This window comes from Cyprinodon variegatus, unplaced genomic scaffold, assembly GCF_000732505.1.
Source record: "Cyprinodon variegatus isolate N-32 unplaced genomic scaffold, C_variegatus-1.0 Scaffold1558, whole genome shotgun sequence".
Classification (NCBI taxonomy): domain Eukaryota; kingdom Metazoa; phylum Chordata; class Actinopteri; order Cyprinodontiformes; family Cyprinodontidae; genus Cyprinodon; species Cyprinodon variegatus.
Genome location: NW_015152011.1, coordinates 112,586 through 128,993, shown reverse-complemented (window position 1 = coordinate 128,993; position 16,408 = coordinate 112,586). Strand labels below are relative to the sequence as shown.

The 16,408-nt window shown below is 42.9% G+C and overlaps 1 protein-coding gene across 1 annotated transcript in view; it reads left to right on the top strand.

Annotated features, from left to right (window-relative positions):
• Positions 1-259: 259 nt before the first annotated feature.
• The window catches only part of LOC107103902 (E3 ubiquitin-protein ligase RNF123-like), a gene marked incomplete at its 5' end in the record, with an annotated part of 45,168 nt that continues 29,019 nt past the window's right edge, over positions 260-16,408 (top strand). The window contains 18 exons of the mRNA XM_015403758.1: positions 260-340; positions 518-638; positions 3,141-3,242; positions 4,633-4,733; positions 4,910-5,102; positions 5,190-5,335; positions 6,053-6,136; positions 6,760-6,867; positions 6,941-7,118; positions 7,990-8,064; positions 9,200-9,287; positions 9,514-9,601; positions 9,792-9,876; positions 12,335-12,474; positions 12,681-12,737; positions 12,846-12,977; positions 13,084-13,159; positions 14,477-14,561. Coding sequence (XP_015259244.1) covers positions 260-340; positions 518-638; positions 3,141-3,242; positions 4,633-4,733; positions 4,910-5,102; positions 5,190-5,335; positions 6,053-6,136; positions 6,760-6,867; positions 6,941-7,118; positions 7,990-8,064; positions 9,200-9,287; positions 9,514-9,601; positions 9,792-9,876; positions 12,335-12,474; positions 12,681-12,737; positions 12,846-12,977; positions 13,084-13,159; positions 14,477-14,561 — 1,940 coding nt within the window. The remainder of the gene's footprint in view (positions 341-517; positions 639-3,140; positions 3,243-4,632; positions 4,734-4,909; positions 5,103-5,189; positions 5,336-6,052; positions 6,137-6,759; positions 6,868-6,940; positions 7,119-7,989; positions 8,065-9,199; positions 9,288-9,513; positions 9,602-9,791; positions 9,877-12,334; positions 12,475-12,680; positions 12,738-12,845; positions 12,978-13,083; positions 13,160-14,476; positions 14,562-16,408) is intronic.

The window sequence follows — 16,408 nt, the reverse complement described above, 5'->3', positions numbered from 1 at the left end:
AAAAAAGAGTGATAATGGTTTAATTTTGTCAAAGTTTTTCACTGGTTGAGGTTTATCATCTGCTAGTTCTTTATCATGGAGCAATGCTACTGAAACAATAGCTGTGTTAGACCCACCTTTGGTGGTATTTGAATGGAAACCATTTAAGTTTAAAGTGATGATCTTTGATGCGGAGGCTTTGTAGGACGCCGAGGAATGATCAGAGCAGGTTGATGTTCTGCTCCACCCTCTCAGCTCTAACTGAAACATCTTTCTCCATCTCCTCCAGGGTGAAGCTTCTCGTTACATTTTCCTCAACAAGTTCAGGAAGTTCCTGCAGGAAAACGCCAGCAACCGAGGGGTAAGAACCACCAGAGAAGCATCAGCATAACATCAATCATACTGTTTATTTAACTGAGTCCTATCTGATGAAGTTGGTCAGTGTGGATTGAGGATGTGTTTCAGCTTTTAAGGTGTTTACTGATGGGCTTTTGGCAGAACAGTAACCATCATGATGACCCAATTTGTGTCTGAGCAGCATCCCACAGCTCTGTGCCCTCCGGAGTACATGGTGTGTTTCCTGCACCGCCTCATCACCGCCGTGAGGAGCTGCTGGGATGAAGGCAACAGGAAGAGCCCCAGCAGCCTCAGCAGTGAAGGTGGGATCATATCATCATCATCATCATCATCTGCTGCATCCTTAGTGATGAAGGAGGTTTCAAACATAATCACTCTGTCTGCTAGATATGAAACACCTGGAACAGCTGATAATAGAAGTTTCTCTGCTGAGGTTTAAAGGCTGCAGCGATGGATGGAGGCTGTTCCTCTGAGTTTAATTGTTCCTGGGGTGTACTGACCTTGAAATTCATGTTTTCTAAAGATCGAGCATCTGGATCGTCTAATTGTCAGGAGTTTCTTTGATTGCATCGAGAGTATTGATGCCTGCAGTAGGGCTTCAACTACCAATTATTTTGCAAAACGATTAACTTGTTGATTATTTTTAGATTAATCAATAAATAGTCGAATAGCGAAAGAAGAGTTTTTTTAATTTGAGGAGATCTGTTGAGAGTTTTTTTTTATCTTAAAAGGAAAATGTTTAAATATTTTTTTACCATCTTGGTATAATGGCTGCGCTAAATGGGTCACTCTGTCACCTACAGGCATGTTTTATAATCTCTATATTCCAGGTAACGGTTAATCGCTTACTAAAGTATTTGACGTTTATTTTAATAATCGATTAATCATGATTAATCCAATTAATTATTTTTCAGCCCTAGCCTGCAGTAAGTAAGAATGAGCTAAAATCTGATTAACTTCCTCTCCTCTCGGACCACATGGTGGTGCTGTGTCCTCATGAACTTTAGCATCTCTACAGTTTGAGAAAATCTGAGGATCCTGAAGAGCTGCTGCCTGTGATCCGTCCTTTAAACACTAATAACTTTGAGTGATTTGCAGATGAAGTTCATTAGAGCCATGTTAACAGTTAACTTGACCATCACTTGGTTGTTAATTATTTCTGTACGCTGGCTGTCGGTGATTAGTCTGTGCCGGAGTGGTCGGTAATTAGACCCTTACCTGTGTTTCTCTTTAATTTACCCGTACCTGGAATTCTAATTGATTATCTCCTTACTTGAGTCATTATTAATTGCTCTGTACCTTGATCTTCATTATTTAGGTCCTTACCCAGGTTTTCATTATATGTGCAGTGCCTGGCTCTTTATTAATTAGGGCTCTACCTGGGTTGTCTTTCTTTAGGTCTTTATCTACATGTTTTGTAATTTGGTTTTGAATATTTTTTAGCAATTATAATGGAAAATCATAATGACCAAAATCCCCCACAATTTGTAGATATTTAGGGTTTAAAAAAGGCATTTTTAATTATTGCACCAGCAGCAAAACTTTCAACAGTTAAGTTCTGTTGTGGTCTTGTTTGTTTACCACTAGCAAATGTTGATAATCACAGTTTATTTCTGCAATTGGCAGCTAATAAATATTAATAAAGATGGCAATAACTATCACTGTATTACCAAACCATAGACTTAAAAGGCGTGTTTGAGTGCTTACTTTTAGAGACAGGAGATCAGTCTCGACGGACCGTTATGCTCTAAAAAAAGTCACCGTTACGCTGAAAATCAGGCCGATGCGCTCATCTTTATAAGCATAATGGATCTTTGTCATCTGGGCTTCCTCCTCAGCTCATCAGCACAGATGCTAAATAAGTCGCTGAGACTTTTAGAATCAAAATTGACCTTTAAATGAGCGTAACATCCGTGGTAAATGTGTTTTTAAACACATTTATTTGCATATATACATAAGGAAAGCGCTGTCGGAACATGAACTCCAACCGACACACCGCTCACCGAGGAGGTTGAACATGCTGCAGCCCCAATAGCAGAGAGAAAGCTTTAAAAAAAACAAGAAAAAAATAAAAATCTGCAGTATTGTCATCTAATATATACAAAAATGCTGTAGAAACATCCCTACTGGCCACAGCAGGGAAGCAAAGAAGAACAAAGGAGTTGGTCTGACTTAGCTAGCCTGGGGTCTGCTGAAAGTTTTCTGATTAACACACTTTAAACAATCACAGCAACATTTAGCAGAAAGTTCAAAGCAAGAGCTTTAAACTTTAAACCTGCACAAGGCTACAGCTAAAATAGCTTCCTGCCAGACATTGGAGAAATGCTAAATTAGACCATTTTATTTTGTTTCTGGGTCAGGAACCGACTGGATTTCAGCCTTACTGGTCTGAGCGGTTCCAGTAATAGAGCAGTGAAGGGTAGAAAAACAGGAAGGAATGCAACGTCTCCTTTGGAGATTCTCTGTCTTTGGATGTCAGGCTGTTGCACTGATCCAAAGACCTTTGTGCTAAATGTTCATGCATACGGATTATAAAGCTAAGCTGATCCAGAAAGCTTCATCCACTGAATCAGTAGAGATCAAACACTGTGATTAAGGCTGGATGAGGCCTTCTTATTAGCAACGTTAATGCAATAGTGTCCGGTGGCGTTTTGAGTCTTTTAGTACTGTTTTGAAGTCAGAGCTACAACGATTAGATGTGTAGTTGCAGTTTCTTCCAGTCAGTATTTATCATTAGCTTTCTGTTCCATCTCTGATGTCTCTGTTTCCTATCTTATCAGTCTGTCTCTCTTCTATCTCTGCAGATGCCTACGTCCCCCCGCAGCTCTTCTACAATGGGAAGGTCGACTACTTTGACCTGCAAAGACTGGGGGGGCTCCTTTCTCACCTGAAGAAAACCCTTAAAGGTGAGACAATCGTTCATAGAATAAATTAGAATAGAACTTTATTGATCTCACATTGGAGAAATTCCCTTATGACATTGGCTCTTATAAACAAAGAAGAGGTTCACAAAGGAGGAAAAGGTGCTTGAAGTACATAGAGTGCATCCAGATATATACAGTGAATGGTAAAAAATAAAAGATATTTAAGATGATGGCAGGTAAAGTACGGTTTCTGGTTTGTTAAATAGAGAATAGTATAAGTTATTGCAGTGTTATTACACCAGGTTATAGCGTAGTGGCATTGTTGAGTCTGATGGCAGCAGGGATGAATGACCTGTGGTAGCGCTTCTTTTTACACACGCGGGTGTATAATTCTGTTACTATATGAGCTGAACAGCTCCTCTACAGTCTGGTGCAGGGGGTGAAAGGTGTTGTCCATGATGGATGTACAAGGGGCGTTCAATAAGTAATGCCCCTGACCCACTTCCAGATGTTCGATCGACCTGAAATTTTGCATATGAAATTATTTAAATCTCTATAGATTAAATAGCAAATCACAGCTCTGAGCTAATTGTGGTTTCTGATTTACAGGTGTTCCAACTGAGTCAGGTCTGTGTTTTTGCATATGAGAGGCGCACACAACGGGAGACTTTTCATCAAATGAAAGTAACTTATAGTGATAATGTCCCATAATATAACCTTGTAAAACATTTTGCAAGGTCATATAACGGGCATCATCACCATAAGTTACTTTAATTTAATCAAAAGTCTCCCTTGGTGTGAGTCCTTTCAAATAGAATAAGCGGATCACTGCTCAACACTCAACAGGCTGCATTTCAGACTTTACTCAGTTCAGACACCTGTAAGTCAGAAACCACAAATAGTTCAGAGGTGTAATTTGCTACTTAATCTATAGAGATTTAAATAACCTCACATTCAAAATTTCAGCTGGATCAAACATCTGGAAGTGGGTCAGGGGCATTACTTATTGAACGCCCCTCGTAAGCTTGGACAACACCCTCCTTGGACTCCCTCCTCATATAAGGAGCGATGGTGCTCTCATCCTCATCATTGCAGTTAGGAGATAAAAACAGGGACTTTTTAAACTGGTTAGACTGGTTTCTTTTCAGCAGAACAACCCCTGTTAGAAGGTTCTGCTGAGCTCAGTTATAGTTTACCATACAGAGGGTCTCCACCATGAAAATGTGTAGAAGAGGATGATGGTATTTTTTGGACCATCGGCTTTTGATGTTGTCAACCTTCATAGTTGCTATGATGGTCTTCATCAGGAGGCCTGGACATCTTTCTTCGCTGCTCACACTGATGATCAGATTTAGATGGAGATCCGACCCCATTCAGGGTGCTGCCGCCTCCTCTTCCATTTTCCCTGATGAATGTGTTTTATGTTTTCCAGATGACCTTTCCAGTAAGGCCAACATCGTCATCGATCCTGCAGAGATCCAAGCCGCTTCCATGGACGACCTGGATGAAGATGAGGAGAGCGGTGCTGCTCAGGTCTGGAGGATTAGCTCTGATTCAGGGGTGTGGCTTGAAACCAATTGACCCAACAGAACAATAGAGGCTGGTTTAGAACTATTAGATATACCAGCAAGCAGCAGATAGGGAGGAGAAGGACCCAACCTGTCCTGCTCTGTCCTCTCCTGACCACTTCTCCTCTGTTCTCCTCTCAGAGGCCTTTCGGAGCAGCAGCGATGGGCGGAGCTTTAGCCAGGCCCAGCTGGTTGAGTTCTCCCACTCTGGGCCGGGCCAACCGGTTCCTGAGCACGGCCGCGGTCAGCCTGATGACCCCCAGACGGCCGCTGTCTCAACCAGAGAAGGTCAAGGTCCGGACCTTGGCTGTGGAGCAGCGTACCGAGGAGGACAGTGAGTGATGCCTGGTCTCTGGACCCCTGGGGTTCTGCTGTTGTCTAGGTTTAACTTCCTTCTTCCTGTCTCCTCTCTGCCATGCAGTCGAAGGGAGCCACGGAAACGACGGCCTGTTGCTGGGGCGACCGCAGGAGGAGCCAGATCAGCCAATCACAGACAAGTCTCTGCTTGAGATCATCGACGGTATCGTGATGATGTACAACCTGAGCGTTCACCAACAGCTGGGGAAGGTCAGTCATGTGACTGCTGCTGTTACTGAAGCCGTGCCACCATGCAGCAGCAGCCATCTTGTTGCATTACTAATCTATTATAGAGGGCAGGAGTTTTACACAGAAATAAAGATTTGAGATGAAATGGATCTAATGAGGCTGTTAAAAGGAAATATCCTCCATATTTCTCTTCAATGATGTAGTATTCATTTAATCATCCTGGGTTGTATTACAGCATTATCTGCAGAGCCTATTCAATAAATAGATTATCCCCCTATGTCTGCTTCTTATCTTGTGCATTTGCACAGGATAACTGCAGCCTGATTGAATCACAAATAGAAGAAAATGATCCTTAACTCGCAGTGCAGTGATGTCATCCACCTGTGACCGGTCCTAATAATTGTGGGACTTTGCCGCCACATTTTTTACCTTCTGTCCACACGTTAATGCAACATCCTGCAATTGACTGCCTCAAATATTGAAAAGTAAGATAAAAATTAATCAATGGGTGCTTTTCTCAAATGTAAAGAGCAGAGCTCTACTTACTACCACAGAGTCCAGAAATGATCTAGAATAAGTCTATGATTGGTTTACATTTACAAACACTGATCAGCTGCAGCTCCATTAGAGGCTCCCGGTGCGGGATGTTGGGTCAGCCAGAAGGAATGTGCTCTCAAACAGCATCAGAACCTGCTGCTCCAGATCTGTCAGGATTAAACGTGTTCCTGTTCCTGGCAGATGGTGGTGGTGGCAGACGAAGTCCATGAATACGCCGTGGCTCTGAAGGACACGGAGGAGAAGATCGCTCGCTGTCCTGCTCGGGTGAGGACAGAATCGGAGCTTTTCTGCCTGCTGATGCTGCAGTTTTTTGTAGTTTTGCCTGCTGTCCTGCTCCTACAGGGGGCAGCAGAGAGCAACAGACGCAGAGCGGAGTCAAACATTAGATCTTCCAGTGTTGATGGGGAGGAACTCTGAGCTGGGTCAGAACCACAGTGACAGCCCACCAGAACACTTCTCTGACTGGATAGAGCCAATAATTAAAACTTTAGACATCTGAACCAACAAATCTAAGTTAAATTAAATGATAAAATAATGTTTTTTCTTTTAGTGCAGAATTTTTCCCCCCTCTTCAGCTTAATCACAGCAAAATTGTAGAAACTCGTTAAATAATCTGACATCATCACCTTCTTCTGCCTAACGAGGTGCAGTTCAGGTTCTCTTCAGGTTCTGATGTCAAATTTCCTCCTTTTAAATTAAATATGTTTTCTTTGGAGATAATTTTTTTGTTTCAGGCGCTGAAAGATCCAAGCAAATGTTTTTTTTAACAGAACCCTCCCTTTTTTCAGTAGAACATTAACATTGGTTTTGTTTGAAGTATTCTGTAGGTTCAGTTCTGATGGTTGTGTTTGAATCCAGCCGGTGACTCTGGGTTGTGTTTATTTCAGCGTGCTGACATCCTGGACGAGCTCCAGAAGAGTCAAAATGTTTTTGCAGAGAAGCTGAACCACCTGAGCCGCAGATTGGCCTGGATCAACGCCACCATCTACTCCAAGGTGCTTCACCGTCTGCAGAACATGCTGGTATGTATCTGACCCCTTTGAGATTCTAACTCCTGCCTGTGTTCAGGAGAAGATGCTGGACGTCTATTGGCTGCTTTGTGTTTGCATCCGGACCATCGAGCACGCCGACGCCACCGGTTCGTTGTTCGCCTTCACTCCAGAGTTCTACCTCAACGTGGCCATGAACGCATACAGCGCCCTCAAGAACTACTTCAGCCCTGCTAACGGCATGGAGGAGCTGCCAGGTAACTAATGGACTACAAAAAGATCTAGAAACAAGTAAAAATATCCTAAATTAAGTGTTTTTACCCTTAACTTGAGAAGGTAAGTAGGATTTTTTGCCAATGGAATGAGTATTTTTACTCTTAAAATAAGATAATTAGATAGTATGCAATTGAAATAGACAATGCAGTTGTTCTTATTTTAAATGTGAATTATATTTAAATGGTTCTATTGGCAAAGGGTCTCACATCCCTCCTAAATTAAAGAAAAACAATGCATTTATGTTAACAAAAATTACTCTTTTAGGTTTTTTTTCATGGGAATGCATCTTTCACTTTTTTTCAGCTTTCCAAAAAAAAAGAAAAAAGATCAGAAATAAATTGATACGTTGACGTCATGAACGGTGTCTGCTCCTATTTGATAACAAATTCCCTGTACTGTCAAAGGCAATATTTAATCATATATCTCACCTTAGTTGACTTTAGGCTTATAAGGCGTAGAAAAAGAGGAAATAGAGGACATCTGGGCTCAGAGGGTCAAACATTCATGCTCAGCTGCGTGAGATCCTGTCGACTGAAGATTCTCAGAAGCTGAGTGAAACCATCACTTTAATCACAGTTGGGGCTGCAACAAACCATTATTTAATTTAGATTAGCCGGTTGATTATTTTTTGATTAATTGTTGATTAAGATATAAAATTGCTTCCTCTCTTTTCCAAATTTGAGCTACTGGATGGATGAGCAAATGCTTTGAAAGTTAAATTTTGACTTTCATCCGATGTTTGGAGGGAGATATAGTTACAAAGTGCTCACAAACATTGTAGAGTTTACTTCATTTCCCAGACAACTGTACCATCTCTCTCTCTGTCACACAACGTTTAATTTTCTCCATCAGGCTATGAAGAAACGCTGACTCAGCTCGCCGCCATCCTCGCCAAGCACTTTGCGGACCCGCGCATCGTTGGAACAGGTAACAGGACACACCCAACAGGGTTGCCCAGCTTAGAGAGAGAGATTGATGACGACCAGGTATAGTTAGAGAATAAAGTTCCCTGAAATTAAATCAACAAATGGATTTGCTGCTTTTTAACCCCGTAACCTCAGGAGGTTTTTTATGATTTGCAATCATCACCAAAGTCCTCAGGTTTTCAACCCATTGATTCTGATCCAAGAACCCCTGAATGGGTAAAGGTCAAAGTTATTCATACACTGAATAAAGTTGGAGGTGGATTCATCTAAACACCCCTGCTCCCTGCAGACTTTATAGCAACATGAAGCCCTCACAATAATTGATTTCAAAACAAAGGTGCTATAGAATAAATAACCACAAGCATGCTTAGTGTGAGGGTTTGGCTTCGAATCATTGAGTCGATGCAATCAACTGGTTTTCCTTGGATAGAAAACTTTGAATCAATTTGACTGGATGATCTGGTGAACTGGAAAGTGCCTTGAGATGACGTGTTGTGAATTGGGGCTGTATAAATGAACTCAACTGAATTGAATTAAGATCACTTAGATCTAAGTGAGCACTTTCAAAAAAAAATAATAATGATAGCAACATTAGACCAGTTAGAATTGTTTACAGTCAGTTTTCTTGAGGTTTTGTTCAGATCAGTTGGGAGGCTACAGGTTTTGTTGTGACTCGGTTTGTTCGCTTCTTCAGAGGATTCTCTGTGACCAAAACTAGATGTTTATCAGCTGTAGCAACACGCTGATTGTTGTTTCTCAGGAAATCCATCGATCTGCCTGCAGCCGTCCAGCAGCTTCTTATTGGGACAATTAAAATGGGCGATGCGTTTAGGCTCCTCTGTAAAATCCTGGAAACACTTAGTTCTTAGCCTGTTTTAATCATCAGACTAAAATAAAAATATTCTCCTTTTACCTGACTTATTTATGAGGAAAAAAAATAATATTTTATTCTTAAAAGGAAGAAGAAGAAGGTTTCATTCTTGCTGTAGCTGCCACTCAGATGTTCACTAAAGCTAAGCTGTTATCCACACATCAGGGGGCGCTGCAGGGATAGATTGTTACTGTGGGGGGATTGTGATGTTTATCCGACTACTTAATGGTAGATCTCCTTCACTAAAGTGTCCCTGTTCCCTCAGATATCAAAGATTCCCTGATGCAGGCGTTGGCCAGCTACGTCTGTTACCCACAATCCCTCAGGGCGGTGGAGCGGATCCCAGAGGAGCAGTGAGTCTTGAGATTTATCTTAGTTAATCTGGGACCAGGATCAGAACCTGATGCGCTGATGTTGATCCAAAAGGCAAAATCCTTAATAGTTTAGCTGAGGAGGACCAAGATGGCATTTAATGAGGGAATCCTCCTCCCCTCATGTAAAACCACGACATTATGAAAACACTTCTAATGAAAATATAAAGGTACAGGTGTGCAGAAGGTTTTTTCTTTCTGGTTTCAGGCGAGTGGCCATGATGAGGAACCTTCTGGCTCCATATGAGCAGAGGCCCTGGGCTCAGACCAATTGGATCTTGGTCAGACTTTGGAGGGTGAGTACCAAAACACAAGCAAATTCTTATCTAACTAGGTAGATAGGAGCATCTGTCTGCTTTTGTATTACCAAGCCCAGATCTGAACTGGTGTTTTTATGGAAGAACTAGAACTCAGTGTCAGGTTCTCCTCAGGTGTTCCTCCTCTGCTGATGTCTCTAAACAGCTGCTCTTCCTCCTCTCCTGTCAGGGTTGTGGGTTTGGCTACAGGTACACCCGTCTGCCTCACCTGCTGAAGACCAAACCTGAGGACGCCAACCTGCCCAGCCTGCAGAGTAGGTTCTGGTGTGACTGTGTCTGCGCTATTTGTGGTTAACTAATCCAGAAGCAATGTCTGTGAGTAGGAACCAGAACTAGACGAAAATAAAGAGATAAACATGGTCAATTTTTCCTCCCGTTTGCCCTAAATCTGTCTCCCCTGGAACTTCATTTGGAGCCTGAGATTGCAGAAGCAGAGTTTAACCAATGAAATAATAATCAGCTGAAGATGCGATAAAACAGGAGGCCTCATCAGTCTGTCCGAGGAGATAAACATCAAAGGAAAGGCAGAAATCACTCATTCTCCACAGCATTAACTTCTTCTCTCGGCATGTTGGGGCATTTTTATGGTTTTTGAAGTTTGATCCAGTTTCTGCTCCTTTGATGGATTTCCATAAATAAAACTGTCCATCCGTCTCCGGCAGGTTTATTTTTACTGCAGCTCCGATTTACAGCTTCACTCATTCCCTGTGTGTGTGTGTGTGCGCGTGTGTGTGTGTGGGTGTGTGTGTGTGTGTGTGTGTTTCAGAGTCTCTGTGTTGTAGAGATGAAATAGTTTATTTCCGGAGGCAGAACAGAACCAGAGAAACATCAGGTTCCTCCAGTAAAAATTTTATTCTGGATTTCTCACATCTTAGATTTTATTTTTTGGCAGAATCATAGGTTCAGGTTCTGTTTCTGCTCCCCTACCCAGAATCCTTGGACCTCCCCCTTCTGTTCATTTTATGTTCTGTTTGAAGGAATCTGTCTCTTGTTTTCATGCATGCTCTCTGACCTCCATCCATGTCTTCTCTGCATGCCTGTCAGGAGATCTGTCCATTGCTAGCTTCCAGAGTAAGTTCTGTTGTTTTCTGCGTGCTGTTGGTGCTGTCCATCATGCTTAGTGCTGGCTCAGCAGTTAGTGCCTCTGCTGCATTTTCTGCAGCAGGAAGCATTTGCTTCCAACTGATCAATAATCACTGCTGCTCAGCTCCATGTTCTGTCATCCAAGGTGAGCTGACCCAGAGAAGGTCTTGTAATCGCACCAATCTTTCAATCATTCTGAGTCCCAGAAGAATTAATCTACACCATGAATGTTAGCGGTGCAGAAACGGGTGAGACAAACTGTCCAGACCTGGTGAAAAAAATCACCTGCAGGTTTATTACAGTCCGATCAGATGCATCTCTGCTTTTGATGTGCAGTCTGGATTAACATAACTGATCCAGTTAGATCAGGGGTTGGGAACCTAAACTGTTCAAAGAGTCATATTTGACCAAAAAAAGAAATCTTTCTGGAGATGCAAAAATGTAAGTCTTATATAATCCCCATATGGCAACACTGGCTCTATTAGCCCACTATTTAAAAAAAAAGATTATGTAAGCTTAAATATATAATAAGCATTCATGATTAAATGTTTATCCTGGAGCAAATGTCACATCATGGGAGTACTGTGCTGTATGATATCTAGTGATTTTTGTTTAAATTCCATTGCAATATTTATATATTAGTTTTCTTTTTGCATTCATGATATCATATAAACACAATAAAGAGATCAGATTGTTGGTGTTATTTTTATTTTGACGATTTGGGGGAAAAAAATGGAATAAAGTTCACACACCTGCATAAGAGCCCTACCTGTTCGATTATGCTTGCAACAAAACTAGCAGCTGTAGTGAAGTTTGCAGATGCAATCCACTTCTTAAATGTATCTTTGGTGCTCCTGTAATTTATCCAGAAGTTCTGCAATTGCAATTTTTCTCTCAATCCCAGCTTGGTGGTTGGTTGCAAATTTAACATGCCTTCCCTGGAAATGCCTTTCTAAATTACTCTTTTTATTACTTGACAACTTCTTGTTACAAAGCAAACATGCAGGCAATCCCTCCTCACTGGTAAAGAAAGCAAAAAAGATTGTTCTCATCAGCTATCTTCCTTTTTTGCCAGTTTGTTTACAACAGCCACCTGCCTGACACTGTGTTGCAGGCTATGGCGCAAATCTTCACTGAGAGAAAGTTTTAGTTTTATTATATTTTTTATTTTTGAAAAAAGCTCCAGGGAGCTGGCGGGCATTAGAGAGCTGTATGCAGCTCTGGGGCCGCTGGTTGCCGACCCCTGGGTTAGATGAAATGATTAAAACCTGAATATATGAGGCTTCTGTTCTGATGGTGATGAGAATGGAAATCAGTTTTCTTAGGTTTAGAATGTCCAGATAAGATCTAGATTGTGAGCTGATTTCTGATGACGCTCGGAGCCGTAGGTCTAAAGAACGACTCTGGTGTGGTGATGATGATGATGGATCTTCATAGCTGGAGTTCTTCCTCTGGTTTCTGTCTTTGTGATCAATCATGAGCTTTAATGAACGTGATGCCACCAGGTTGTTTGACCTCAGTAGACCCAAAACCCAGTAGAACCCATTAGAACATCTTTAGGAGGCTGTTCTTTGTCTGTCCCTCTGAGACCCCTCTCTGATTGTGCTTCCTTTCCTGGTTCCGGTCCAGAACCGTGCCCGTCGTTGCTGCTGCAGAGACACATGGCGGAGCTACTGAGCATGGACAAAGACATGGCCGCCTCTTTTCTCAACAGCGTCCTGAACCAGCTCAACTGGGCCTTCTCTGAGTTCATCGGTATGATCCAGGAGGTAAGCTTGGAGCAGAACCAGAACCAGTAGTGGGATCACAATAAGAGCCAACGACATCCCTTAGTGTTGAGCTGAGAACAATAACAGAACAATAACACCACAGGCTGAGGAAGGGTTCTGTAAATTCAGTCCAGTTGGTCCGGTTCTGATGTGAAAGTAAAATACCAGATCTGATGAGTTCTTCCTTCTGTTTGGTTCTGGTCCAGATCCAGCAGGCTGCAGAGCGTCCAGAGAGAAACTATGTGGACACTCGTCAGCTGAAGGTAATCACACCAACTGCTGCTTCAGAGAGCTTCGGTTTGGGTTCTGGTTCTGTGTGTAGACGTAACCGTGTGCCAAAGTTCTGATCCGGGATGTGAATCTGGGCTCAGGTGTGTGCAACCTGCTTCGACCTGTCTGTCAGCCTGCTGAGGGTTCTGGAGATGACGGTCACCTTGGTCCCAGAGATCTTCCTGGACTGGTCCCGCCCGTCAGCAGAGCTGCTTTTGAGACGGCTTGCTCAGGTGAGACCCGGTCCGTCCAGACTTGCACGGACGTTCTGGAGAAATATCCATCAGAACCAGGTTGTTTAAGCTGTGCTGTGTTGTTCCGGTTCTGTTCTGTCTGCAGCTGTTGAACCAGGTTCTGAATAGAGTGACGGCTGAGAAGAACCTGTTTGATCGGGTCGTTAACCTCAGGCTGCCAGGTAAACCCGCCTCCCCCTGCTGCACACTGCTGCTCAGCTTTTAGGGCATCGCTGAACCGAACAGAACCAACAGTTAGGTTCTGATTGGAGGTCTCTCCGTCAGTTGGTTTAAATCTCTTGCTCTAATCATTTGACTCTTTGCCAGTTTCTGAGTAAACGCCAAACAGGATGGCTGTTTCACCTTTTTATTTTAGCGCTCTGACCTCCTTCCGGTGGAAGGTTCCCTGTTCATCTAAATGCTTGTTTGTTTATGTACATTTACTTCTGTTTGACCGTATCCAGGCGGTATTTGACCCATGGCAGGGTTCCCACCAGTTAATGTTCCGCACACTGTTGTCAAAAGTTAATCTGTATTTACAGGGGAACACTTTTTTTTTTACATTAGCCCCTTGATTTTACGTTATTACATCATGCTCTAGTCACCCATATTAGTTCTGTAATTTGGAGCCGTTCTGAAGATATTCTGTTATATCCAAGTAACGTCTTCCTATGGGCAATGACTTGAAGGCACAAACTAAACAGTTCATAATTTATTCTTTATGGTACGCCAGCATTCAAACATGTAGGCGAATCACTGTCCCCCAGAGATCCACGGTTATATTTTTTATATTTAGATATTTTTTTTAACAAAGCGGAGTGTGTATGACGTCATCCATGTGCTGGACTGGAGTCCGGGCCACAGGCGGCTACGCGCTACCCCTTCTATTCATTCGGCGAGCTAATCTGAATCGTTCCATTTGGAGAGCGAGATCATCTGTGGTAGCAGCACTAGACATCTTCCAGGCATGTGAGTAAAACTAGCAGCAGTTCAGCAGACAGGATGAATGAATGGTAGCTGGCGCGTACGGATACATATCGTATCATATATGATAACGTATCAGGACATTTTTTGTAGTGCAACACTGATTCCATTACTCACCTCATTATTTGAACCTCCGGTAAGCGCTATAAAAACGTATTTCATTGACAGTTAGTCATACTTTTTTAGGTCTGGGGATTTAGGTGTGCTTCATAGTTTGTAACTGACTCAAACTTGAGTTGAGTCACTTGTATGCATGGAACCGTATACTCCCACCATTACACAGAGTGTGCAACCTTTGAAGTCAGAGGTAGAGTGGCTGTAGAGTCAGAAACATCCAAACTGGCCAATGGTCAGAGTTGGCTCCACTTGCAGAGTTAAGGTGTGCTTTGGCAGAGCTTGGAGCAGCAGACGGGAGCCTCCATCTGCTGCTGCCTCCACCCTGACCTGGACTCGGTTGGTCTAGATGTTCCTCAGTTATGCTGTTACTGTGCTGACATCCTCTCTATTTGTTGCAGGTCTGGAGAGTGTGGACCACTACCCGATCCTGGTGGCAGTGACAGGAATCCTGGTCCGGATCCTGGTGGATGGAGACAAACAGGGGTAGGTCTGGAACTCCATTATCAGTAACTGTTAGAACCAGATTCAAAGAGCTGGGATGGTGACAGAGTGGAGGAAAGCAACTAATCAGCTGGTTTGGTGCTGGCGATGATCTGTCTGTCAGTGAATACATGGTGTGAAGATGGATCCGAGCTTTAGTTAGGGGAGTGGCAGCATGGTGGTTAGAGCATAGAGCTTGGAATCCTGAGGTTCTGAGTTCGAGCCCCACTCCCACAGACTGCCACTCTGGGTCCCTGAGCAAAGACCCTTAACCCAACACTGCTCCTCGGGCGCCGCACAATGGCAGCCCACTGCTCCCCAAGAGATTGGGTTAAATGCAGAGAGTTAATTTCATTGCTCTGTACTTGTGACGGTGTTATGACAATAAAAAAAAAGGTAGTTCTTTAGTTCTGTTCGGTTTTCATGTTTGTGAGTTTCGAGCTCATGGTTTTTGTCTGAGGGCTGCTCAGTGCCGCAGTGGGTAGCATTGCTGCCCTGCAGCAAAAAAGTTCTGGGTTTGATCCCCTGCCTGGGAGTTTGCATGTTCTCTGTGGTTTTACTCCAGGTACTCCAGCTTCCTCCCACAGTCCAAAAACATGACTGTTAGGTTAATTGGCTTCTCTAAATCCTCCTTAGGTGTGAGTGTGTGTGAATGGTTGTTTGTCCTTTTTGTCTCTTTATTGCCCTGCGATAGACTGGCGGCCTGTCCAGGGTTTACCCCGCCTCTTGCACATAGACTGCTTGAGTTAGGCTCCAACACCCCTTGTGACCCCAGCTGGGATAAAGCGTGACAGAAAAATGGATGGAATGGATGGGTTTTTAACTGACAGAACCTCTGCAGAATGTGGTTCCACCTCTTGTTGGACTTTGGACCGAACCCTTCCTCATGTCATGGAGACTTAGTTTTTAGACTGAGCTCCATCTCTGCTGTTTAATGTTCACCACAAGCTGAAAACCTGAGTCACTGGTTGCTTTGGAAATTCTCTCTATTTGTTCAGTCGTTGAGGGGCAGTAGCAGAGAAAACGGTGTTAAAGCAGGTCTGGATCTGTCAGCCTTATGTACGTGCTTCTGTGTCTGCAGTGATTTCTTTGAGTCCTGACAGGTTAAACAGAATCTTCAGGTCCATTTTCTCCAGAATCAATCAGAGGTGAAATGTATTTGGAGTGAATGAGAGTGTGGGTGTGTCTCTCTGAAATCTGGGCTCTGATTGGTCAGAAATCTGGGAGTCTTCTATTAAAGGCTGTTTCTGACTATTTTACCAGGTCGAAACCATTATTATCACAAAACTCCATAGTTTTTTTGGGGGAAAATCTGTAAAACAAAACAGCCAATCTAAACTGTGATTGATGAAAATCTGGAAAATGGATCAGAAGGATAACTGGGTCAGGTACAGTCCTACTTTCTTTGACCTTCATTGACTTGAAATTATGTTTCTGGTGTAAATGATGGCTGTGATGTAGAGTTTTTAGATCTCTTCTATAAATCCGGTGTTATAAGGACTGATGTTTCTTTTGATCCGACCCGAATAACAACAAGTGAAATGTCCTTCAGGAATACAAACAAATATAAAGTTGAATTTGCTCAGCATAGAGCTCAGTAGGATGTTTCCTAAAACCAAGCCAACAGCAGTGGGACTGCTTCCGATCTGTGCTCAGTCAGCAGAGCTCATCAGTATCAACAGAGTCTTTCAGCAACACTTCATTTAGCTGTAATTATCACGTCTCTTCCTGCAGCCACTGAGGCCCAACGCTTCAACAGCCCATTACACCATGAAGGTCTGCTGAAGGTTCAGGAGCAGAGGGATAATCTGGATAATCTGGTTAGAATAAGTCATTGTTGCTCTGGTTCT